At 46.9% G+C, this 27,774-nt stretch overlaps 1 protein-coding gene across 4 annotated transcripts in view; it reads right to left on the bottom strand.

Annotated features, from left to right (window-relative positions):
* The window catches only part of MACF1 (microtubule actin crosslinking factor 1), a 990,087-nt gene that overhangs the window by 194,638 nt on the left and 767,675 nt on the right, over window positions 1–27,774 (bottom strand). For all 4 annotated transcript variants that reach the window (XM_078680764.1, XM_078680763.1, XM_078680765.1 and 1 more), the window contains 4 exons: window positions 19,190–19,408; window positions 18,612–18,815; window positions 8,251–8,482; window positions 172–398 (listed from right to left, as the gene is read on the bottom strand). In XM_078680764.1, coding sequence (XP_078536890.1) covers window positions 172–398; window positions 8,251–8,482; window positions 18,612–18,815; window positions 19,190–19,408 — 882 coding nt within the window. The remainder of the gene's footprint in view (window positions 1–171; window positions 399–8,250; window positions 8,483–18,611; window positions 18,816–19,189; window positions 19,409–27,774) is intronic.

The following is a 27,774-nucleotide window of genomic DNA, read 5'->3' as shown; positions in this document are numbered from 1 at the left end:
CAGCTCCGCAGGCAGAACTCAAGTCCACAGGGGGGTGGGGTGTTACTTACACAGAAGGGTTCAGTCAGACTGAGGCAGTGACGGGTAATGGGAAAAACATAGGAAATTATACTGAAAGCCAACATTGGAGACCCACAAAACACTCTACTCAATGACCTGTTTCTCCCTTACCTCGGCTGCCTCCACTTGCTGCTTGATGAGAGATGGGTCAATACCTGGGCTCTCCAGGTCATGAATAATGTCCTGAGTGTCCTTCAGTGTGGTCAGCAGGGCGGCCATGTCATACCAAAACTTCTCTGCCAGCTCCAGCACATCCAGGAACTTCTGCTCCCGCTCCTCAGTACGAGCTTTGATATCTCCCCAGAGGAATAGCATTTGGTCTAATCTATCCTGGACAGCTGCAAAGAAGGGATAAAAAGAGAATTTGACCAATTACCAATTATTGCTATGGCTGGTGATGAACCCTTGCAGCATTTGGGTCTATATATGGAATTGTTTACTTTGATTTAAAGAAAAGTGATCAGAGTACCTGTGCAAAAGTACATGTCAGGGCAAAGGCTTTGACATCTTCTACCATTACGACATCAAGGGTTGTTTTCTAACGAAGAGGAAGAGTTGCAATATCTTCTTCACTGTAGTCCAAACCTTTTAAAAACACTTTCTTTAGGCTCTGTGCCTATTTGTTAATTAAGAAGTTGACATTTTTTAAATATGTCATAACTGAAATAGGAGGAAGGGCACAATGTGACTGTTAAAAGGATATTAATGACAGACAAATGGGAATTTAGCAGAAAAGACCATGAGAAGAGAAATGCATTCCAAAAGTGACCATGGAGGGAAGCCCAGGAAAGGGTCCTGGAACAGCAAGAAGGAGTAGTTTCTGTCCTGTAACTCCAGTTCTGTAGTAGGGGTATCTCTGTTATAGTCATAATCTAGTGAATAGTCCCGCCCATGTGCGTGGACCCCGGAGCAATCAAAAATAATCTCTTAAGTTGTCAAAAAATGCAGAACTGCACAGACACTTAGGAGAAAATTTAAAGACAAATAATGCAGTCTATATCCACAGGCTACACTGTCCAGTACTTCAACTAGAAATTCCACCAAAAATCCACAAACAGCACAGCCTGTCCAGGTTTTTCTAGCCAGAAAAACATGCTTTTACCAGAAAAGCCCTAAGGAATGATAGAGAGGAAGGAGTGGACAGACAAGCCCCATAGGCTGCCATTATGTGGCTCTGAACAGGATACTGTGCCTTTAAGAGAACCTTCCAGAACTCTCTCAGTATCCCAGAATGCACAGCAGGTCCCTTTTACTTTCAGTTCTTTTTTCCGGCTCCTGCAAGCAGGACCCTGGAGCATTGAGCTCTCCCTTTTCAAGGGTTTATTGGTGATTTTTTCACTTTTTTCAAGTAATTACAGTGCTTTTCTGAAGTACTTTGGTTTTCTTGTGTTTTGGTGCACTCTTTGATTGTCAATATGCCTGCATTATTTGACAAATGCCCAGAGTGCGCAAGGAAGAAGGCCAAGTTGGACCCACACGAGGTGTGCATCATCTGCCTTCCCTCATCTCATGTCCCAGAGGAGTGTGACATTTGTCAGGGCTTCTCTAGCAGGACCCTGAGAGATCGGATGAAGATCAGGCTTCAGGGCCTGGAGGACAGAAGATTGAAGGCTCAAGGTGGGTCTGGAAGGGCTTCCTCTGCCCATGCTAAGGCCTCTGGGGGGCTCCCCAGGGGCAGGAAGACCAGCAAGCGTCCCCATTCTCCGTCTGCGTCGATTGCACCGACTACGGCGGCGGGATGACTACAGTGTGTTCCTTGTCTCCCCACGGCTCAGGGTCGAAGCGACGTCGAGGGAACTGAACAGACCGCCGAAGTCTCCGGTGACAATTTCGTCGTCGTCTTCGTCAGTGTCGTCGTCGAGTTATCGACGTCGAGAGGTGGCCCGGCATCAGCGCTCACCGTCGAGGCGACACAGCCGTTCGCCGTCGGCGAAGAGGAGAAGGTTGTCGTCGAGGGGATCCTTGACGTCGAGAAGATCGCCGTCGAGGCGAAGGTTGCCGTCGAAGCGCAGGAGGTCGCCGTCGAGGCGAAGGCATTGGCTGTCGAGGGAGAGGCGTTCGCCGTCGAGGAGACAACGCTCGCCGTCGAGGGACCGCCGCCGCCGTTTTTGACAATTTAAGAGATTATTTTTGCTTCCTCCGGAGTCAACGCACATGGGCGGGACTATTCACTAGATTATGACTATACACAGAGATCCCCTACTACAGAACTACACAGAGGATAAGTTCTGGAGAAGATGGGAACTATAAAAGTACTACAGGAGAGAGGTCCCGGAAGCAGGAACAGACAGTGTAGCAGTAGAGACCCCAGAACAGGATAAAGTAGAAAAGAGTTTTGAGAAAGTGCCTCTTTTGACATGGTTAGCCCCCACTTTTTGCCTGGTATTGATGTGGTTTTGATTTTAGTGCACAGGGTTGCTGCCAACCAAGTCCCCAGTGCCAGTGCTTCTTCACTAAACATTATTCCACAATCGGCCCTTCAGTCCCTAGTAAATGGTACATTGGTACCTAGGGCATTGGGACTGAAGAGGGTCCCCTATGGACCTCTTAACTAGGACATGCAGACTTCCAATGTAGCATGCATTGCTTGGTGTAGACAAAACCGACATAGTCACCATGGCAACAGTCTGTTTGCCACGCCAACTAGTACTGCCTAAAGTATAGGTACGTCACCCCTCTAGCAGGCCTTCCAGCCCTAGGCCAGGGTGCACTATGCCTCAGGTGTGAGCATATCTGCATGAACAGATATGTCCCTACAATATTAAGGCCATTCTTAGATAGTTTAAGTGTCATGGAAGCTATGAAGAGTACATGGGCTAGAAACTCAACAACTCCATCTCCCCAGCACCATGATGGCTTCATAGAACACAGGCATGTTTGGTACCAAACAACTCTTTTCAATAAATCCACACTAATGCCAGTGTGAGATGTATTGCACCGTGTACTAAGAGGTGTCCCTTGAAAACCCTGGGGTGGTCTCTGACCGGCTGTAGAAAGTCAGCCACCACCAGACATGTTTCTGGACCCCTGGGTAGAGAGCCCCTGCTCTCAGACCAGAAACATCTCTAAATCTAGCATTTAGGTGGCACCCCTGGCCCCAGAAATCAGATTCCTGGAGACCTACGCTGGTATTAGACCTAAGGTTGCTCAATCACACTACCACAAATAGAGCACTTTGGGTTTATATTGAGCCCTTTACACTTCTGGGTGAATCTCTGGAGTCTTCATACGATATCACCATTTATTGCACTTGTTGATATTTCACATAAAGAGCCAGCTTCCTACAATATCCAAACTGAAACTTACCTTTTTATAGCCTGACAAATCTGCCTCTTTGTTTGAAGGTATACAGTGACCATCTGACAAGATGACTCACAAAGGCTTCAAACAACATTGAACACTAGCCCATACAATGTCACGGGACTTAACTTTATGATGAAAGTCAAGCAATCAGCACTGAAAACTAAAAGAAATATGTTTGAGGATCTACCTCAGCTAAAGAAGGTATTAGCACATTTTGGTTTTCTGTGGGCATCTTTATTTTAATTGCCCTTTTTCAACTATGATCTGAAGTTATAACTCTGAGGGGACATTCAGCTTATAGTAGGGTATTTGCGGCTTCATATCTAACTTCTACCACCCTTCTGGAGCGAGTCATGAGCTTGACTTTGGTAACCCAAGGGATTTAAGTGCCTAAAGAGAGTAAGTCTGCTATCCAAAGAAGTGCCTTGGTGGCCTTCCGCCACTAGTGGTAAACAATCAAATGTATTCACTGTTAATGCTGCCCAGTAAACACGGAATGCACCTGGACCTAGGGAAACATTTACTAGGGACTTACAGGGTGCCAAAGTTAATATGAATGGGGAAATAATTGTATCGTTTTGGAAGAGAGATCTGGCACAGGGACCTGGATAGCAGGGTCCAAGAGCACTTCCAGTCAAACCTGCATTGAATACCAGGCAAAAAGTAGGGGTGACCATGTCAAAAATGGGCACCTACGTATACTTTACAAGTCTTTTTGATTTTTTCTAGGATGTGTTTTAGCCTAAAGGACTGAGGAATAACTTTTACAGACCAATACATTCTCATGTTGATCCTGCTGCAGTCTCTACCAATCAAATCGAAAGCCTAGATGGCTGTGCCAAATTGCCTCTGCATTGTTGAATCACATTCATTTGTGTACATTTTGTTAGAAATAGACGGCAAATAGAATAAACTTATCAGCAATGATTTTGCTATCACATCTAGGTGCCTTTGCTGCCTAGATTAATGAGTGCTTTCATGTCCTTGTTAACTTTCTCTGTCTCTCTCACAGACAGCAGTCTCTCAAGCATACAGCTCTCAAACAATGTCCCGTTACTTGGGGTTTCCTGTTTTACCTTGTAGTAAGCAGTTTTATAAAGTTATTTGCTAATAGCTTGAGTTTTTTGTCTTTAACTTGTATATTTATTGTTTGGAAAAGTGGTACTTCTCAAGTATTCAATTGTGTTGCCCAATTAATGAACATAGTGTAGGAGAGTAGGGTCTGCAATCCTATGGTCACCCCAGATTTTTGCTTTTTGCTTCACTGGTTTACGACTTGCCCTGGCTGTGGGCCTGCTAATCAGACCCACAGCCTAGCTGTTCTCTCTCTAAATTGACATCCATGTACTTTAGGTGCATTTACCAATTGGTATTGGGACACCTTATCAGCCCCTGTACAGTGTACCTTAGGTACCCAGGGCATAGGTGAACCCAAGGCCTACCAGGGGATGCAGCATGTATTATACCACACCTGGCTGGCCATCTAAACAGACACAACTGGCTGGTAAGACAGCTGGGGCAAGGTGGTGTAAGCACCCTTTGCTATAGATATGGATACCTATATCTAACCCTAAAACGGACACATATATTCCTATCAGTCACACCTAAGGCAGAGTGCTTGGAATTATGTGAGATGGTGCTCTAGCATGAGCTGAGCCTGTCTGCAGCTTGCGGAACCAAGTCCTTATAGCTGTTTCATGATAACGCTATACCATATACTATTAAGTGCATTATAATCCTCGCGGTTGAATGCTAACTTTGGTATAGCATTATCAAAACATGTCGAGTAAGGTGTCATACGAATTGGAATACTACCCCCTCGCCAGTTCTGGCGACGGGGGTAGCATTTCACCCTTCTTAAGGGACACGACATGTATGTAACTGTGAACCCTGGTTAAAGTTAAACGAAACCTCAGCATCACAAAATGGATGCTGCCACCACAGACACAAGTCTGACCTCCTGCGGCTGGGAGTCCTTCCAGCGAGGGAGGCCTGGACAAAGGGTTTCCTGCCTTAGGAGGTGCTAGCACCACCCCAGACAGGATTTTGTGTATTGAGGTAGGGAGGGCTGAAAGGAATGAGACATGCCTGGGGCACACAAGGTGTCCCTGTGCATACCCCGGTTCAAACCAGTTGCTGGGGCACTCCAGCCCCAGCTCTGGCGCGAAACCGGACAAAGCATAGGGGGTGTAACCACCCCCCTTCCTGGTCCCACCCATGGGAGGGACCTAGTCACTAGTGCAGCCCCCTTTATCAGGATAAAGGTAGGAGCTGGTCCCATTCCAAATTAGATTATCCTGAACTACAAGAAGAAACTCTGGACTTCGACGTTCTGCTCCACAGAAGACTGAAGAATCTCCCTTTTGGGCAAGGAGTGTCCACCCTGCAACTGCAGGCACCATCAAGCGTCCTAGCGGTTCTCTTTGTCGTCCTTCCTGCCAGAACCAGACTTCAGAGCCCGACGAGACCCGGACTCCCAGACCTCTCCGACCTCTACCCACATCTGCAGCACAGCTGAGACCCGTGGGTGCGACGAGACACGTGGGACCGGCCATCTTGAAGAAACTGCACTTCGCTTTTAGCACGACTTCTGAGGCATCCTCAAGTAAGTGCTTTGGGGATTGAGAGGCCCCAGCCCCGAGCAGCTCCTGCACCGAAGACCAGCCCTCCAGCATCCACAAGATCTGCGTGGGGCCCTTTTGCTTGACTGCTGCTCGACGTGTTGTCTGGTCACTTGCCGGCTGGCTAGTGGCCTCCTAGGCGACAATCCTTGAAATCTACACTGCTGGTCTGGTTGCTCCAGACTGGCCCTTGCTCCCTTCCAAAAGAGGAGCACCCCGGACCCTCCTGGTCCGCACCAGACGCCGTTTCCACTCACCGCGTGGGTTGCCTTTGCCAAGGCCTGTTGACTCCAAATCCGGATCCGACACCGCCAACAGCGAGAGCCTGCGTGGGACAGCTCGTGCCTCCATCCTGGTCGTCGAAGACACCTCCTGGTCCACGTGGCTGCAGAGACAAGCGTCCACTCTTCACCTGATCGCGACGACAGCATCTGGTTCCTTCCTGGTTCCACACCGGTCACTGGCTAGTGACTTTGAACACTGTCCCCTCTGCTTTCAGGTCCTCTTCTTCCTCGATCCACCCTTGGATCGCACCGAACATCTTCCTCCTGGTCGCCTGCAGCATCTTTCTTCAAGGCTCCATAGACTTCGACGCGGAAACCCGACACACTTTGGCACCTATGCACCCGCAGCCCGTGGGTGAGGTAACAAGAGCATTTCGGTGCTCAAGGGTAGATTGACTCTCCTAGTGTCCAGGTATCCAGTCGTTTTAGTTCTAACTAGTCGGAACTGTCTGTTACTTACCTTTTCGTAAATTGTTCTGCCCATTGACTTTGTTCCGCATCTCGCGTGTGAGTTCACACTCTGCACAAGCGTCCCGTGGGCCTCCTGCTACTTACCTAAGGTTAGGGTAGTGTAGTCCCAGCGATCCTACAGCCTCTGGCCATCTTTATTTCCTCTATTTCCTTATACCATTTACTTAGTATATGGCTTGTCGTGCCCCTAGGGCACCATTGTAATTTTGTGCAACTTATCGTATTATTCTTAAGAGATTGTCATGTGCTTAGCCCTCTGACCTCATAAAGAGTTCAGAGGTGTTTGTTATTAATAAATATACTGTTTATTTTCATAACAACCTGTGTGGTGTCCTTTCATCTGGTATTCAAGGGGTTATATGTGGTAAAACGGCTGGCTTCACATGCCTAAAGAGTTTAGCCTAAGACTGCTTTGTCCACGCTACCATTAGGATAGCTGGTCTATAAGGTTGCCTTACAACCAATCACCATAAGGGTTGTTTGAACTGATACAAGGTGATCACTAGAACTAGTGAGCATCATAGATCAGGCCAACTTCTCACACATAGGTCCCACATAGCTTTTTCTCCATCAACAACAAGAGCATTGTATTGGAGAAAGAAAGGAGGAGAAAGAGAAAGCATGAACACTGTTGGAGCAAAGCCCCAGAGAGGAAACAAAAACTGCAAGAGAAAAAGCCTAGGAGGAGCCTTAAACTGCAAGTTCCTCATAGGCGCCAAATCTAGGAGGAGTAACTGCAAGTGCACTCCATTGGAGCTGAAAACATGCAAAAACATTTTAGAGTGCCACAAGATAGATGTTCAAATGAGGACAGTAAGTGCCAAAAGTTCACAAGTACTTATAGAAAAAGCTGAAACAAACGGTATCCATATCTCCCAGAACTTTCACTCTTCAAGTATATATCAGGTCATTAAAAAGGGTATACGCATAGGATCCAAGGTGTGCCAAATTCTGGAGAGATGGCAAGGTGAAGAGGATGCCCGAGAAATATCAATGAGGCAGGATCTGCCACATGGCTGCAGATGCTGCACGGGTCCAGTTTATAATGTATGGTAAACTTTAAATGAAAAGCAATCAACGCATACTCTGACATCTGAATTTCTTAATGTTAATTTATACCAGTTACAAGGTACCGCTGCGCTCAGCCCAAAACAATTTAATAGAAAGTAGGCACATTGCTTATTTTGTCCTTATGACATTTTTTTTTCTGAATGCAAGATATTTAGCTGTGTCAATACTGTTTTGACATATAAAGTTCCACATGCTATGAACCAGGATGAACAATGGACTCTTCACTAGCAGTGTGCTACAGAGCCCTAGAAGTGTGCTCATGTGCCTTTCAAAGCACTTCCATAAATCCAGCCATGGTACAATGTCCACCCTCTGGTAAAACCTTACGTACTAGAATTTTAGCATGCTCATGCCTTCTTCCATGTTTACTTCACTTCTTCCCCCTCCAATTCTCCTCACTTAAACAGCTGCATGATGGGACAGGCATTTGCAGCACCTACCTTTAGCAGCGGGATCTTTATCAACCCCCTGTGAACGCCGAATAAGCTCCTCCCCACGCCGTTTGAGAGCCTCAAAGGATGGCTGCAGTTTCTCCAGCTCCATTAAGGCATTCTTATTGTCACTGATTGCATCCCTGATCTTTTCCACCTCGGCGGGGATGAGTGGGGCCAAGCGCAACCGAGAGGCCAGAGACTCCAGGGATTCCAGCATGGGTTCAATTTTGTCATGGAACTGGACAAAAAAGGAGAAGACGCTTGTCAATGTAGGATCTAAAATATGGTGACACTAGCACAGGCACTGGACGAAAGGCTTTGATGTTGAAGTTAAGGCTTTTAGCACAGCAGTGTCTCTCATATTACAAATATCCTGGATAAGATCCTGAATGACAATACAGTAAATATGTTTGCAACATTTTCAAACAAGTGCTACTTGAGTGTATGTAAGCACAGCTTTTCCACATAGGCTTGGACATGTTCCCTTTATGTTAACATTCTCAATACTACTCCTGCATTCAGAAAGAGTAATACCAAATCTATAGGAAGGCTAACTTGGTAATGGAGGCTAAGCACTGTAAACAGAAGATAGTTGCAATAAAGCTGTAATTTAGACACAGAAAAGAAAAGCTGCGTTTCAAGTTTGCTGAAGTACAGAATTCAATCGAAGCACCACTGTATGGAATAAGGCAAAAGCACCTACACAGTCTGTTTTTATTGTTAACGTGTCCCATACATCAGGATAATGCAGTACAGCAGGCTAGTGCACGCATCTGTTCAAAGACACACATTTGTATATTCTCCTGAAATATTTAAAAGTTCTTGAAATATACATAAAGTTAGTCGTGCACACTAGCATAGCCAATGCCTATAGGTGGACATATGGTGTCTAGCTCATCCACTAAATGGTAGAATACTGCACTGTAAGGAATATAGGTTATTTCTACAAAACACCCTAGTCCAAATTTAAACACTGTGGTCTGGTCTTTCTCTGACGAGTTCAGGGACAAGGACTGGGCTTCAGTCAGTGCTTGCTCAGTCATGGACGTGCGACTGGGACTCTGTCAGTGTCAGCCACACAAAGGCCAATTATTGTGGTCCAAACAAAAGCAGACTAGTTACTGCCCAAAGATTGGGGCCCTGCGTAAATCAGACAACTCTATAACCAATAAGACTTCTGACACTAGCCTTGAGTAGAATATTGGTAACAGAAACATTGTAATGTTGCACAGAACAAACAAGAATTGACCTATACAACTTGCTTTAAGAGTGAACGCAGAATGACTGCACTAAGCAGCTGGAAGGAGGGCCAGAATAGAAAAGGCACAGGTCTGATAATGCTTACTGCTGCTCAGCCTGATAACATAGCTAGTTCTTATGAAGTTGAAAAGGCAGTTCAACTTCTCCTGTGTGTGACCAAGTGAACTTTCCTGTTTCTGGACAGGTAACAGAACTGAAGATCAAGGAAGTACACTGAGCTTCTTTAGGAGAACACTTACAATTAGAAAACTAGGGCTTCTGGTTCTGCAGGAAGTGTCCAACTACACCAGATCAGAAAGGGCAAGTGCAAGAAAATGTACGGCGGTCAGAGGAGGGTCATCCATACGGAGATGCCACTCACATAAGATACATTTTTAAACAAGCAACTGACATGACACTGGAAAACACCCCAAAGCAAGCAGGAAGACCATCTGTATACAGAACACAAACAAAAATGAGATCAGACAGTGTGCAAGTGCAGTGTTCCAGCACTGGTCTTGCCACTTTAAATGGGCATTGGCAAAGCCAATAAACACGTTTTCCTTTAATGTGCCAACACATACAAACACAGGCATAACACATGATATTTGTATATGTGTTGCATGCACAAATGCTGCTTATCACACAGTTCTATTTGCTTTGCCAATGCGAAGAAAAAGAAACAAAATAGGGCAGCTTTCAGATTGGCTTACTTCCTGGAAGATGGGATTATACAGCAAACAGACAACAGGATATGGCGAGAGAGTAATACTCTCTGGGGGGAGGGGGCGGGGGGTGCGTGTGTGTGTATGTGTTATATATATATATATATATATATATATATATATGAAATCAAGGCTCCTCCTCAGCACGCTCTGCGCTCGCAGACACCGCTTCCACGCCAGCAGAAATGAGGAACGGACCAACGAAGTCAGCAAAAGATGTTTTATTACCAAAACAGAACCAGCGACGCGTTTCGAGCTAAAAAGCCCTTGTTCACGCTGCTATATATATATATATATATATATACATATATATATATATATATATATATATATACACACACGTAACAGGTCAGCACACAGCTGTAATTTCATGCCAGAACTAAAAACATTTGCAAGCATTTTTAACTCTTGGCACCAAATGCTGCTATATACCCAAGTTGAGTGTTTGTAAGGAATGGGCAGCGGCTGACCCAACAAAGGCATAAACAAGTGTGTCTGAAATAGCGCATTGGCGCAGAATGTCAACTATTCAAAGCATGTTCTTTGGACATCACACCAACCTTCCATCTCTGCATCTCTCTGATAGCCATTCAATAAAAAGGTGGATTAACAGGCATGCTGCTATCACTCCTTTAGAGACAAACATGCTGCCTCCTGCAACCTCTTTTTATTCTGGGATATCCTAGCCACTGAGTCATGTTCATATCCATGCATCTCTTCGGGAATGATCCGGAAGAGACCGGTCCTTGTCCAACAGCTGCCATTTCCAGAATGGTTTGCAGCATTTCTGAGCGTGTAACTAAGCAACCCGCCCACTGAGCCAGCTGAGATGATAGCTGTTTCCAACAATAGCAGCAAGCGCCCGCTGCACCTCCTCATTCTAGAACACAGGAAGTCACCCAGTCTTATATTTGGCTCCCTGTGGAGCAGTTTATTCACACTCTTTTACTATCTAACTGGTCTGAAATGTTAGCTGTAAATTCCAATTAGTCACAATCAAGGTAATTTTGAAAGAAAAATTGACTCCAAAACAGTATGTTTTTTTGGACAGCCTTATGTTTTTCAACCCACCAATTATGCAGGTTCATGGGAGGTATTCCCTGTTTTCATCTATTTGGTCGACACCGGCCTGTGCTCTGCTGTCAAGGGGCATGCAAAGTGTATGACCAACCTCAGCGAGACTGGCTAAATAATCTCAACTCTGGCTAAATGGTGACTAACGGTGCTGCCTAACAGCTTCTACTCCAAGGCACGTGATCTTTTACTTGTACCCTTTGGAGAGACTGCTTATTAGCACTCCCATGTAAAAAGTCCATCTAGTACCCATAACAAGGGCCCTATTACCTTCATAATGCCTGAGACACGTAGGAAGATTGCCTCTTAAGTTTGGGCATGTGTGATCTATGAATTGACTCTTAAGGAGTGGTCCAAATGACCACGTCTCCCTTTCATATAAAAAGGTAGCTTGGCCTTCTCAGCTTCTACTTTGTTCATAATAAACTCAACACCAAGGAAGTCGGTATAGCTGGGTAAGAGAGATTGCAGGCCTAGGGGTAGAATCTCTGCTGAATTGCTACACTCCCTCCTGAATGAGGCCTGGTGCACAGAACTGATTTATACTGTGACCCAGAAAGATAAAGACCACCTCTCCGTTTATCAAGGAACTAGACGGAGAATACCAGGAGGACAGACCTGAATTCCAGGAATATTAAGGCCAAGCTGACTGGAATGACCTGCGAAGGACAGCTTAATGAGCCACGAGCTCTTCTCTGCATAGCAGCTTAGGAGAAGGAAGAATGTAGCTCTTTGCTGTTACACCATCTTAAAGAATTGAGACAGGGGAGCCTAGACCATCCATGAACCTATTTTAAGCCAATAGGATGCTCCTTACTTACTTCCCCTTAACAGTAGAGAGATCACGAGACAACTTCCATATTCTTCACTTGGGGTTTGGCTGAATGTAGGAAGCTGACTCCGTATATGGTATCACCACTAATTGATTAGACTGTGCACATAGTACAGGGGTTCTACAAAAGTGTACAGGGTTCTTTGTAAAACCCAACGTGCTCCATTAGTGGCAGCCTCTTCTGCAAAGCTTCTTTTTATTACACTGAATGTCTCGAGGAGCCCACACGATTTTTTAAATTGCAGGAACATAGTAAAGCTACCAGTTGGAGTGCAAGACAGTGCCTTTTTCTTGCATGGTTAGCTCCCACTTTTTGCCTGGTTTTGATGTGGTTTCAATTGTAGTGCACAGGTCCCACATGCCAGTGCTTCTTTCCCAAAACATATCCACAATTGGTACTTCTGCCCTCTGTAGGTCCCTAGTAAATGGTACCCTGGGTACCTACGGGCTGGGAGCTGAAGGGGGTGTCCCCAGGGTCCCCCCTCACTGGGACTATGCCACTGCCCTTGAAGCCTGCATGCCCCTGAGATGGAGAAAAACACAAAATCGACATGGTGCCATGCCAACCACCACTGCCTAAAGGTATAGGTAAGTCACCCCTATAGCAGGCCTCACAGCCCTGAGGCAGGGTGCACTATACCACAGGTGAGGACGTATCTGCATGAGCAGATATGCCACTACACAATTAGGGTCCATCCCTTAATAGTGTCAATGCCAGTGAAGCCATAGAGAGTACAATTTGAGTCCCCTCGCACTAATATGGCTTCACTAACACGGGCATTTTTGGTACCAAAGTACTCCTTTCAATAAATCAACACTGATGCCAGTGTGAGATTTATTGTTACGTGTCCTCAGAGAGGACCTCAGAGGTGCCCCCTGAAAACCTACCAATCCTGGTGTGGTCTCTGACCGGCTTTAGGGAGCCAGCCACCACTAGATATGTTTCTGGACCTCTGGGTAGAGAGCCCCTGCTCTCTGGGACCAGAAACAATGCACTTCCTAAGCAGAGGTCTCACACGCCCTCCCCCAGGATGGGCCAGTGCTTCAAAGGCCTGCCGCCTTTGTAATGCGACCTCCGTCCCCTGCTGCTAGTAGCAGATGGCAGACCCTGGTATACACCCCCACTTTGGGTGGGAAAACCTGCGGGAAAATGTAGGAGAATAGGTGGTGTGACCACTTCTGCCAACTTCACCCCTAAGGTGGGGGAGGCGACGTGAAGCACATCTTTCAGTCCCTGCCGTCTTGAAGATGGAGAGACCCCTCCAATCAGGAATAGGTCTATGCTCCCTCCCAAAGATCTTTAGTATTTAGGTGGCTTTCCCAGCCCTAGAAACTATATCTGTGACCACCTAAGAAAAAGGAAGACATCCCTGCAGAGAAGACGGAAGAAGACAACTGCCTTGGCCCCAGCCCTACTGGCTTGTCACCAGCTTTTGCGAACCTGCGACCTGTCTTTCAGCCAGTGACTGCTGAAAACCCTGTGAGGGAACTCCTCCAAGGGCTCTGGATCCCAGCTGGAACCACAATCCCTGCACACTCTGCACCGGGCTCCCACGTTCCGAGTCTGAGTGGCTCACCTGTGCAGTGAAGTCTCCCCAGCGATATTGACCTTGTGGAGTGGAGTGGTGTGGCTCACTGGTTAGAGGTGGCAGACCCAGAAGCAGAGAACAGCCCGGGACCAGGGTTCAATTCCCGACGCGGCAGGATCGTGGACCAGGGTCAGCGGACTCGATAATTCTCGCCTCGGGGCCTACTCTAACCAGGGATCACACTCGGCAACTCTGGGCATTAGCTTGCCTCATCTCTACAATGGCCCCCCACATTCGCCGGGGATGCCTGGTTTCACCTTGGAGATGCCCAGTTAGGGACCATCTCACAGGGATAGCCAGGACGGGTTCCCCAGCGGTCTACAGCGCCACGACGCCTCAGGGCAGCAGTGCGCTTTACAAGACCACATACATTCCCAGCATTGGCTGACCTCTCCTGGTATTCACGGTGGCACCTACAGTGTGAATTCAGGAGCTCCCTCCGACTGGGTCCGGTAATAAGAATCTGACGTCAAAAGGCACCCCTGCACCCGAAGCCCCTGGGACTTGGTGAGCTGAACTGATGTTGCTCCTATGACCCCCTACATCTCTACTTACGTCTACTGTCATTGGTCTCCCTCCTGCAACCTCGAGTGCAACGCCTGCAGCCTGTTTGCCAAAAGAAAAAACCCCATTGAAAATCATTGGGCGCTCTACGCTGATTTTTCACCCTGCACCCGGCCGCCACTGTGCCACTGGTGGTGCAGTTTGGGTACTCACCTAACCCTTGCCACTAGCTGGCCATTGGTCCTGAAGACTGGAGTTGTGTGTTACTTACCTGTATAACTGTAATATTGTTTTTCCCATAGGATAATACTGAACTGTTCTGAAAATATTCTGTGTTGATTTTTAGAAGTGAAACCAATGGTTATCTTACTGCGAAGATATTGGTCTTAAAATAAAATGCATACAAAGTATATTTTTCTAAAGTTGGTCTAGATCTGATATTAGTCAATGTTGTGCAATAAATGTCTTACACTCCTCTGTGTTAAGCCCAAGGCAGCTCATCAACACTACCACTACTAGAGCACTTTGGGTTTTACATTAGGCCCTGCACACTTTTGAGGAAGCCCTGAACTCTGTGCACAGAATAACCACCTAGTCGGCATACCATATACGGAGCCAGCTTCCTACAGGCTGAAAGGCCTGCTGCTGTAATGGTGACTGACCTTATACTGCATGAAGTGTCTGTCGGCATGGCACACTGGAGATGTGCCATGTCATGTCTTCACTTTTCTCTTCACCATGGCATGCAGCGCGCACTGGCAGGTTGCATGTGGGTGCGGAGGGGTCTCTTAGGGTGGCACAATACATGCCGCGCCCCTAAGAGACACACTTTAGCTTCCCTGCCCTAGGTACCAGGGTATCATTTACTAGGGACTTACATGAGCTGCTAAAAGTAATGCCAATTGGGTGGAAACAATTGTACAATTTTAGGGAAAGTGATCAGGCACTGGGGACCTGGACAGCAGGAACCCAGTGCACCTCTGTCAAAAGTACATCAGATACCAGGTAAAAAGGGGGGGTGACCATGTCAAAAAGGGGCACTTTCCTACAGTGTCCATAAATCCATAAAAATTCATGCTATTTTTACATATTGGTGTCTAATTTCTTGAGAGTTGAGAATTACACAGTGAGGTTTCGCGACCACACCATATAATACATCACATTTCATCAAAACAGGCACACATGCTATGAACATATTGCAAGCTGCTTGTGGGCTTTGTAGGGCAAATCGAAGCTGCTTGGAGGCTACTTCATCAAGGGAGACAGAGGTGGAAGATGGCTGCACGAAAAAAACTGTGCTTGCTGCTTAAGTGGCTGAAAAAGTTGGCACTGCTGGTAAAGCTTGGCCTCTGGAACACTAAAACGAAACCCCCTATACTTTCCGTTTTGCTGCTGGAATTGCCTGGCTGGGGACAATAAGCTCTAAGACTGAACTGTGGTGCAATCATCTTTGAATTGCTTGCTCCCTGAGTTACATCTCCATATCATAAGCGTAGATCCATCGAAGAGCAGGTCTTTTGGACACTTCGACATCCCATGAAAAGCTGACTGATTGCATCCAGGCATGCCTTCACTGGTGCAAATAGCACGTCCTACGTCGGCACTTTCTTCCATTGGTGGACCAGGTGGTGACTCCATCTCTGTTTCTGGTAAACTATCTAGCCCACTGGCATTCTGCAATTCTTATTGTAGCCCTTCATCCGAGTTATTTAGTGAGGGCAGATTATGCGACTCCTCAGCAGCATAAGTTGCATGGGCAACATTGGCTAAGCCCTGGACCTCATCGGAGTTGGAGCTCAAGCGGGCTCTATCCTCTGATAGTACTGCCGTTAAAGGAGAAGCCGAGCTTATGGTCCGGCTGCACAACTACTGATTCGGACTTATATGTTCATAGCATGACATAGGCGTGGACCGGCTTTGGTACAGGCCTAGGAATGTACCGAAGGGGCAGTCAATGTTGGGGAAGGACCCGTCAGTGGTTGTCCAACCTTGAGTTGCTGCAGCTGCGTAGGGCCAGAATGCACACCAGAGGGAGTCAATAGCATCTGGAAAATGTGCAGGATTGCCTCAATAAAGAATGCTATTTGCTGTAAGGTGTGATGAGGTGGGGGTGGGGCGCGGATGGTGTCAGGTTGGTGACCAAATGCGCGACTAGCTCAGTCAGAAGACAGTGGACCCTTTGAGTGGCAGCCTTGCGACTTTTCCCTAGACATTGTGTGGCAAAATGAGAAAGAGTCCTGCTTCGCTTTCTTGCATTTATGGCATGTTTTCAATTTCTACTTACCGAAGATTTTGAGTGGGGACAAGGTTTTCAGCAAAAATAGGACTTTGCACAGGACCGGCCTTGTGACCATGAAATAAAAGAAATCCATGTCTTGAAGCAGGATTTCTGTTTCAAGCAAGACCGCTTCTTATGCTGGGTGATGTAAAGCTTTGTCTTAAGCTCCCAGATTGCCTTCGGGTACATGAGCGAGTACTTATCGCACTGCTTTGAGTCATGACAAGAGCCCAAACAGCGCAGGCATATGCTGCGCAGATCTGTGACTGACATCTGTTTCCTGCAGCTCGGCTTGAATCCTGTTGTTTTTTCAGGGGAGATATCCTCCCTGGCACACTATCTTTAAACAAAATCCGGACTGTTGGGAGCAGAGCTCCAGATCTGTATGGAAGGGCATGTAAAGAAGAGCGCAGGCTGGGGTGCTTTTATGTGCGGCTCCGCTCTGTCACATCCGGGGCAGCTCCAAGTCACCACAGAGCAGTATGGCACACCTACAGGCACACAAGACACATTACTGAAAAATCTTCAGATGCAGTCTAGTGCCGGGGAATTTTCTAAAGGAGAGAAATCTGCGGTCAGAAGTATACCTTAGAACTATGGTTCCCTCGCCTCACCTAGAGGTCTGGAGTCATGGGGTTCTGAACTCCGAGCCTCATCTGGCTTATTCATTGGACTCCCTTGTACCACCACCCAGTCCACCACTGGGCTGCTGGGTCACAGTGGCAAGTGCCTCTCCCTCTTTAGGGAAAGGCATTTGCCACAGATTTTTCCTGCCCAGAACCGCAAATGACAGACCACGCAGAGAAAGAGAAATGTTCTTGGTGCACACAGAGAAAGCTGTATGCGTAACTTTTCTCCATATACCCACTGCACAGACGGGCATCTTTTCATCAAATACCTGCTAGTAAGCATATTTGGAACTCTCAATAGGGCTAAGCTAATTGTCTTCCAGCAGTGGGTATGGAGGAAAACACTTCCACCAACAAGATGCTTGCTAAGGGCTAAATTATGCCCAAAGTGTCTATGGTATTTCTTCCATAAGAGTGTCTACACCACTTACACATTTGCACATCTAACAGGGTCTATTGACAGATCACAAAGGCTGCACAAAATATTTAGGGCATTTACTTGAGCAACTGAGCACTGGTAGTGCAGGACCTTGGAGATCTGTAACTCCCAACCTGCTTTCAGTGAGCTCCTCCCCTGTTGCCTGAGTGTTTTAATGAGAATTCGGACTACTCTCTCTCTCCTTCAGTGAGCTCTATACAGAGCACCCTGCGATCCCAGCAAGTTGCCATTACACACGCGGACAGTGAGAGGCTAAAAGATGGTGAGAGCAATGAGCGTGAGGTGTAAGGTGCTGCCTTACCTCTGCATTCTGCCATGAGAAGCACATGAAATGTGATGATGCAGATGACATGAGGTGCAGGCATCAAAACACAGACAACAATCCATGGGGTGAGGGAGGGAGAGGAAAAACAAAGGGTTAGTGCAAACGTGATGTAAAACAAGGATAAAATGAACAAAAAAACTGGAACCTACAGTTACACAACTCAAAACAGATAAGTGCAGATTAGAGTCTAGGATCAGCCTGCATGCTAGGAATCCTCCACACTGTGTAAAATAAACACTGTAGACTACCACAGAGTGGCGCTCTGTGCAGGAAAAGGAAAACGAGACAGATTGCAGGTGAATGTAGGAACAGTATTTCAATACAGACCGCTGAAGTGAACAGGACACCATTACAAACTGCTATGTTCAGAAGAAGGAATACAGCACAGACTGCTAGACAGATTGGAGGAAGAGCGTACAAACTGCTACAAAGTACACAGGAAAAGAGACAGTAACTGCTGTTGTGTGCTGGAAGTCAGAGCAGCCTGCTTTTATGTGCAAAACCTCGAAGACCATGCAAACTGCTGATTTGTCCAGGCAAACAAATGAGAGTATGAAAGGGAAGGAAAAACGTACCAACATGAGTTGAAATATGGAGGTGACAAAACACATCTGAGAAAGTCCAGAGATAATACTGGCAGCTGGCAAAAGACAGGGAAGTAACTGTGGCACTAAGTGAACGATGGGGTGGATGATAATGATGGAAAGGATAGGAAGAGGACACAAACACATACCTGTGCAGCCTGAGCCACAGCCTCATCCAATAAGACTGCCCTCTGACGCACTTCATCCCTGATCTTAGTGTAGGCTCTTTCAGCACTGGAGTAGCGCTCCTGAACCATTTGCCCTTCCTCAGAGTTCAGCTGCTCCAACTGAGGGCCAATCTTCAGGAGTTTGTCAATGTGTGGCTTGTGCTCAGCTATCGATTCACGGAGGAGCTGAAGAGATTGAAAAAAGATGCATATTCAGAGAGCGACTGCACAATAGGTCATGTGCACAAGTTGTATGGTTGGTAAAGTACACACACACACACACACACACACACACACACACACACACACACACACAGGCATGCATTCCTTTGCTTTTAGATGGCAAGGAAGGTTCTCAGGCAGTCTTTAGAAGGTGCAAACACGAGGTATTGAAGCATTTTTTGATGTCTGATTTTTGGTCTCCTGTGCCTGTCTACCAGAGCTTTGCTTCAAGGATTGCAATTATATATATTCATCTGCTGTTCTGTTCTCAAAGTGGACAATCAAGCAAAAGCACCTTGTTCTGGATGATTGTAATGTAACTAACCAGACCCACTTACCCGCAAGTCCTCCTGCTGCTGACGGAGCAGGTCCGGATCAACGGCAGGCGGTGGAAGAAGCTCCATTAAGCCCTGCGTCTCCTCTAACCAAGGGCTAAGATCTCCGTGAGTCTCCCAGAACTGTGCAACCAGGGCCTGTGCCCGCTCCAGGCCTGCGTATCGCTCTGAATTCAGAAGACCGACTTCCTCGTACTGTTGTATAAAGGCTTGAGTCTTCTCCTGAATGGGGAGAGTGTGTGTCAGGGAGCACTCTTCAGTACATACAAAAACAAGGGCACAGACTCCACTTTAAACCATTTTACCTGTCCCAATGGCACACGACCAGAACAAAATGTATTAAAGATACCAAGTGAATCAGACTTGCAATCATCAATAAAACACAAACATGATATCTAGGACTTAATCTCACCAAAAACTCTGATTAATTCCTGATAACAGAGAACTGCCACAAAGATGGCTGCTTCACGTGCATCATATTAAAGAACAAGTACTGACTGTAATGACCCACCCATAATGGCACTGAAGCTGCAAAAATGTTTGAAAATAAAATAAAATGCAAACCTGTTAACCTTGCAGAATTAGAGGCTGCCTTTTGATCTGATGCTAATTGCTCACAATGTACCTGAAAGCTGAAGTAAGTATATATTTTTGCCTTCCCTGAGACAGAATGTGATAGAAGCTTGTAAGAAATGTTTCTCCTTGTAGATAGCGCTCTCTCTCAGCGTGCAGGAGGCCAGACCATTTCAGGTGGGGTAATGCTTTTTCACTGCTGAAGACCTCAATTTATGTGATTCCACAAGGGTGAGGTATCTCCAGCCTCTCACAGAGTGCTTGGTCTATAGGAGTTGGGAAATGGTTGTTACTAGATGAACAACCCTTCTCGGCCAAGAGTGCCCTCTCCACTGCACTATACTACTTAAATAGGGTCAGTCCTCATGGTCTGGAACTCCAGAATAAGGCACGTATACCTCAAGTGTACATCAGGCAAATACCTTTTGTGACCTGTTATCTCACTCTGTGAATTTCCTAATAAAAAAATCAAAATTGTACTACACTATTCATTCTGGTTATAGCTGAAAAAGAACACACTGAACATTTAATCAGAATGGGACCCACAACCCAAAAAAACTAGCAATAAAACCCACTTACATATCAAGCCGTAAACTAGATTCGATTTTTTTATGGTGAGAAACAGCTTGAGTTCCTCATTTACACAATGTAACCAATTCACTGAAGACACCTGGCTCATTCCATTCACTTTACATTGAGAACTGCCAAAGAAGATCAATACTAGACGTAACACCATACTCCTCAGCCCGGGTTGCAGAAATCTATCTAGCGCAGTGATTCTTAACCTGTAGTCTGATGACCTCTGTGGGTCCGCGAGGCCTACTGAAGGGGTCAGTGACAGTTTTTCAAAATTATATAGTATTACACTTATTAATAAAGCATATACAATTAAAGAAGCAAAATTGAAAACTTTTCCCATAGTTGATTGGAAAAAAAACTTTATACGGTTTTTACAAATCATTATAGTGCATAAAACGTGATAAAATAATATACGTAACCAGAACAAGTCCTCAAAAACTGATATAGAAATCAAACAGTCTTAAATGGACCACTCAACAAAGGGAGAAGGGCAAACTATAATCCAATTACGTGTGGAGGTCAACACAAAAACTCTTCCAGTCCGCCAGGATGGCTTCTAACGCGACGAAGTCCTTCTCGAGTTGAAGATCCAGTTTTAAATCATGTTAAAGACACGGTAGGTATCTAAAACATTATAAGGAAACCACGTGATATTCAGGTACCACATAAGATTGACAGCTGTGCAACAGTACATGGGAGCTAAACTGCGCATACTTGTGAAAATTAGCAGGAAAGTTAAACCATGGTGAGTTTAAAAGTTATATTAGAAGACTTGTACCTTATACGCAGACGACACCCAACTCATCCTCTCACTCACCGACGACCACACCACCACCAGAACCAACTTCCACAGATGCATGACAAACGTCGCCGACTGGATGATAAAGAACTGCCTGCAGCTGAACACAGACATGATGGAAGTACTGTTCTTTGTCAACAGCAGCAACACATGGAACAACTTCTGGTGGCCATCAGACCTGGGACCCGCACCCACTCCTTCCAAACATGTCAGAAACCTCAAAATCATCATTGACAACAAGCCCATCATAAAATCAAAGGTCAACGCCGTCTCCTCTGCCTGCTTCCTCACTCTGTTCAGGTTACCTAAGATCTGTAAGTGGCTACCCCTACATATGAGACGCATCGTGCCACAAACCCTCATCACCAGCCGACTGGACTACGGCAATGCCCTCTAACACAGAAATCGCTGCACACCTTCTACAGAGACTTTGGACCATAAAGAACACCACAGCCAGACCCATGCTCAGCCTTCCCTGATGGACCCACATCACAACCAACATTAGGAAACTCCACTAGCTCCCTGTACTTAAGAGATGCCAATTCAAGCTGCTGACCCACGCACACAAGGATCTACACAATCAAGGACCCACCTACATTCACTACCGCCTGAATTTTCACCAACCATCGAGAAGACTATGCTCCGCCCCCCTTTCACTTGCCCGTGAAGGACGCTCCTTCACCCATATCACAGCAAAGACCTGGAACAGCCTCCCCACGCACCTCCAAACCCCACCTCACTTCCGAAATTCCGAATGACACTCGAGACCTGGCTGTTCGAATAAGCCTCCGGGGCCTGCAAGAGTTTGGATACCGTATCGGGTGATTAGCCACACTTTCCTGATTGAATGATATCAAAAATAGCAAAAAACATGTAATACATCGAACTCGTGGAGGCAGAGCAAATGGTATCTAAAACATTTTCATAAAAGGGAGCACTTTAAAAGTTTTGAAAAATTGAGGTGACACGCCTGCATAGCGCCTTTCCCAGAACCTTTGTAGCTTTTACGTGGGTGAAAGACCATATACTTGGTCTTGGATGTATTCAGCTCAAGACCACAGTGGTCACACAAGAGATAATCATTGCAGCAAAATTCACAACACCCTAACAGGAGGGTATCTTGGTTGAACCACAAGCAATAAACAAACTGCTCGGCACCTTGAAGCCCTCTAATCACCTCACAGACCCCCTACCTGCTAATGCGGTAAGAGACTTCACCCCTGTTCTCCTCCCACTCTGGACTAAAATCATTAACAGCTCCCTTCAGCAAGGTCTCATCCCTGACTCCCTCAAAGTGGGGCAAGTCACGCCTATACTCAAGAAACCTACAGCTGACCCTGCTGACTTAAACAATTACCGCCCTATCACCAATATCCCCACTCTGGCCAAGCTGCTGGAAAAATGTGTGCAACTCCAACTAACAAAACACATTGACAAATTCGAACTCCTCGACCCTCATCAATCAGGCTTCCGAGCGAAACACCGCACAGAAACGGCCATGACACACATAATTGATGACGCCCTCCAAATCCTTGATCGCAACGACTCCTGCCTCCTCATCCTCTTGGACCTCTCCTCAGCATTCGACACGGTCAAACATGAGAATCTATTAGAGCTCCTAAATACCAGAATGGGCTTATCAGGGACTGTGCTCAAATGGTTCACTTCCTTCCTACACAACCGATCTCAGAAGTTCAAGATCAACAACGTGCTGTCCTCACCTGTGCCAGTAGATTTAGGCGTCCCACAAGGTTCTTCCCTCTCACCCACGCTGTTCAACCTCATCATGGAACCACTCGCTACCTTGCTCCAAGCATCCAATGTACACTTCCATATGTATGCCGATGACACTCAACTTTACCTAAAGGTACAATCCCCAGATGATATCAAACTTCTGAACGGCACACTTAGAAACACCCAATCGTGGTTGGCCGACAACCACCTCAAACTAAATGCGCTGAAAACTGAGTTCCTCCTGATATCACCCCCTGCGAAAATTACCACCACCCAAATATGGCTCAATCACCTAACAGCATTCAATGTCAGACCCACTATCGTGGACTCTGCGAAATCCTTAGGTATCACACTTGACGCAAAGCTCAATATGCAACAGCACATTAGCAAAGCAACGAAAGGAGCTAACTTCCAAATCAACACTCTGAGGAAACTCAAACCCTTCCTTCCAGCCAAAGATTTCCTAACTACTGTACAAGCCCTAGTCATCCCCCGCATAGACTATGGAATTGTGGCCCTCAGCGGACTCCCTCTAGCAACAACCGCACCCCTAAGAGCCTCCTTGAATGCTGCCGCGAGACTCATTTCTGACTCAAGGAAACACTCGCACATAACCCCTGACTTGAAATCCCTGAAATGGCTTCCCTTTGAAGCCAGAATACAGCTGAAAATTGCTGTTATGACACATTCAGCCATACACCACAAGGCACCCAACTACCTCACTCAAAAGTTGTCTATATCAGGAGGCTCGAGATCCAATAGAAGTACAAAAACTCTGCTCCTGAAACCTTGCAGATTCCGTAAGGAAAAAACATACAAACGCTCCTTCTCAGGAATGGCACCCAGGATCTGGAATGCACTCCCTCCTGAAACGAGGCTTATCTCCTCCACTGCACTCTTCAAGAAAGAAGTGAAAGCCATCCTTATGGCCAAGTTCACCTGATCCTTACTGTTGTTGTTCAGAGACTTTGCACCGTTTCGGTAACGTTGGATACTTACTGGTCCAATAACTTTATATTCATGACCTCCTGACCTCCCTTGCAGTTGGATCAAAGACTCTGCACCGTCTTATAGTATTGTCTATTTTGAGTGTTTATTGGTATCTTCTGATCTCTATTGTAGTTGGACCAGAGTCTTTGCACCGCCCTATTTTATTGTTTATTTGAGTGCTTACTGTTATCTCATGATTTCTATTGTAGCTAGATCAGACTCTGCACCGTCTTATATTATTGTCTATTTGAGTGTTTACTGTTATCTCATGATCTCTATTGTAGCTAGATCAGACTCTGCACCGTCTTATATTAGTGTCTATTTGAATGTTTACTGTTTATCTCACGATCTCTATTGTAGCTAGATCAAAGACTCTGCACCCCCTTTATTTTACTGTCTATCTGAGTGCCTATTGGTATCTTATCAGCACATGACTGTTATCCTATTATGCCACGTTTACTATACTATACCGAATTATTATGTCTAGTCTCCCTCCTGTTGCCCACTCCCCCCCTGTGAAGCGCTCTGATATCTGCAAAGATCTTGTTCGCGCTATATAAAACTTTGAATAAATAAATAAATAAGCCCGGGACCTTGATTTCTGAATACGTAGGGAGGTCATTCTGCCAATCAATTTGGAAATCCACCCACCTATTTATTAGTAATAAAAAGAGGGTGGGGGCCAAAACACAGCCCTGGCGGACCCATTCCCCTCCCTATAGGAATACGCCTTGGAAATTCCCCATTAGGGGCCCTCTAACTTGGGCGTAAGTGCGCTTATTGGTGGAAGCTAGCTCTTTATGTGGTATACCAATAACCGGTTATATCATGTAAAGAGCCAACAGATTCCACAAGAAGTGTACAGGGCTTATATGCAAACCCAAAGTGCTCTACTTGGGGTAGTGTGGTTGAGCAACTTGTTCTTCGCATTTTTGACCTCCATTCTGCTTTCAACCTGATTCAGAGGGAGAAAATGTGGGGCGTACGGAGGGAGAAGGGGATGCCTCATGAACATTTAGAAATTCGAATTAGTCTGCATGAGTGAAGGAAAGTCGGTTTCTGTTGCAGTACTCCCCACTTTTTGCCTGGCTTTTGATGCAACTTTAACTGTAGAGTACTGGGTCCCTGCTAACCAGGTTCCAAGTATCAGTATGCTTTCCCTAAAACTGTACCAGGATTTGCACAACTTCAGACTCCATTGCAAGTCTATAGTAAATGGTGCCCCTGATACCTACAGCATTGGAACTGAAGAGGGTCCCCTAGGGACACCTCACCGATGCCCTGCAAACTGACACTACAGACTGCATACCTTGGTGCAGAGAGTTACAGCAAATTCGACATGGCACACTGCCTTTGCGCCATGTCAAGCAGCACTGCCTAAGGTATAGGTAAGACCCACCTCTCGCAGGCCTTACAAGCCCTAAGGCAGGGTGAACTATATCTCATGTGTGGGCATATCTGCATGAGCAGATATGCCCACACAATATTTAAGTCTATTAATATTGTAAGTGCCAGAGAAGCCAAAGAGAGTACGCAGGCTGGAAACTTGGCAACTCAAGTTCCCCAGCTCCATGATGGCTTTACTGAACTCAGGAGTGTTTGGTACCAAACAACTCTTATTAAACCCACACTGATCCCAGTGTTGTTTTTTTGAAAAACAAGTACCCAGAGGGCATCTAAGAGGTGTTCCCTTAAAACTTACTGACCCCGGTGTGGTCTCTGACTAGCTTTAGGCAGCCTGCCACCACCAGACATGTTTCTGGACCCATAGGGTGAAAGCCCTTGCGCTCTGAGGCCAGAAACAAAGCCCATGCCTGGCAAAGGTGTCACACCTCCTCAGTTAGGCAGGTACACTGCACGAGAGGGAAGCTTTAAGGCCTTGCTGCCTTTGTAATGCGACCCCAGCCCCTGTTGCTTGTTGCAGATGGCAGCCCCCGGTTCAATCCCCCATTTTTGACAGGAGAACTGGTGGGAAAACTAAGTGAGAATAGGAGATGTTCCCCCCCTTTGCCAGCTTCAACCCTCAGTTGCTGGAGGCAAAGTGAAGCACATTTTTCAGTGCCCACCATCTTGAAGATGATGGGACTTATCCAATCAAGGCAGGACTATTCCCCCCCACTCCCACAGGAGGGTGGCATAATAGAGTGTAGGCACCCCAGGTAAGGGACCCATTGGTCCCTACCGGTCAATCCCCCGTAACGTCCCTAAATCTAGTATTCAGGTGGCAGCCCTGAACCCTGAAGTTTAGATTCCTGATGACCTACGAAGCCCAGACATCGAAGAGGCGCAACAGCAAGAAAGAAGGTCCAGTGACTGATTCAGCGCCAACCGTACAGGCCTGTCTGCTGCCCTTCACCCTTGCTACAAAAGTCGACTCGTCCTGCAGGCCCAGCGACCTCCAAAAACCTGGGAGGATTGCCTGCTTTCAATAAAGATCAAGAACTCCTGTCATGGACAACGGATATGTTCACAAGAAACCAAAAACCAAGGACATTTGAACCCCGCAACCACACCACCAGACCCACCTCTGCACCAGAAGCTTCCCACTCAAGTCCATGTGGCCCAAAGAAGGTTCCCTAGCGGTCCTGAATCCAAGTCTGATGAGGGTTTACTCCTCCTGGGCACCACAATGACACCTGCAGCCTCAACCCGAAGACCCCCCTTAACCGTGATCTGCTCCGATAAGCTTTTTCCAAAATCAAAGGTCATCCCTGCACCGAAGCCCTTGGGCCTTAGGGAGCTCGACCAACTGTGTCCCCAAGCATCGGTAGGTTCCTGGGCGGCTTTTGGTTTTCATTGTCCAGCCGTCTGGCCAGAGCCTGCAGTCTTTTTCTAAAACCGATGGTCTCCCTTGGTTTGCATTGGGCGCCTGACGCTGTTTTGGCACTCTGCACCCGGCTGTCCCTGAGGATGCATGCTGGTGCTGCTCTTTGGCCCCCTCCAATGCTTGCCTAAACCCCCGGAGATTGACCTCGACACCGCTTTTACTTACCTGTTAACTGCACATCTTCGATCACCCCCAGTATCCACTGGTTAACTTTGGGTGCCATACTTCTAACTTGACCTCTGCAACTGTCCTCCCCTGTGCTGCTGGTGGTGGTGAAGTCTTGGTGCTAACTTGAACCTTGCCTTGTGTTGATCTGAAACCCAGAAGACTGGATTTGTAAGTCATGTCCTTACCTACAAAACTGCTTTCTTTTTTTCGACCCATGAGTTAACATTGCTGAACTGAAAATTAATGTGTCAACTTTTTGAAGTCTTTTTTATGAGAAAGGTACTCACCTTTGAATGTAGATCTTGGTCTAAAAATAAACCTAGACAAAAGCGTATTTTTCTAAAATTGGTGTGCATCTCCTTTTTGAGTTGTGTGTCATTTATTGATCATTGGGTGTATTTGCAGATGTCTTGCACTCCTCTGTTAAGCCTTGGGCTGCTCGACCACACTACCCCCTAACAGAGAGTCGGGGAGGAAAGGGGGGTGGCGCCGCGCGGCGTCGGTGCCGGGGACCCGACGCCGGCCGGAGCCGACGGCGGAGTCGCTGCACCACGCGGGGGCGGTACCATGGGCTGGCCCACAGGAACCGACGCCGGAGAGGCCGGGAGACCAGCCGGCGACGAACCAGAGGGAACCAGCGGCGCCGGGGCCGGAGCCACCGGCGGCGCCGGGGCAGGAGCACCCGAACCGCTCGGGCCCCCAGACGGGACCGACGGGCCCGCAGGCGCCGAAGGCCCCGCCGGAGAAGACCTCGCCCTCATAGCAATGAGGAAGGCCTCGATCTCCTCACGCGACGCGCCTTCCCCAGGGACCGACAGGTGTGGGGCAGACGGCGTCGGCGACCCATGCGGGACCGCGGGGGTGGGGTCACCCGAGCCCCCGGCCGCAGCACGCGGGCGTCGGGGGGAGTCGGGGGCG

This window comes from Lissotriton helveticus, chromosome 3_1 (assembly GCF_964261635.1).
Source record: "Lissotriton helveticus chromosome 3_1, aLisHel1.1, whole genome shotgun sequence".
NCBI classification, from domain to species: Eukaryota; Metazoa; Chordata; class Amphibia; order Caudata; family Salamandridae; genus Lissotriton; species Lissotriton helveticus.
The sequence above is the reverse complement of the archived record's forward strand: the minus strand, read 5'-3'. Positions and strand labels throughout refer to the sequence as shown.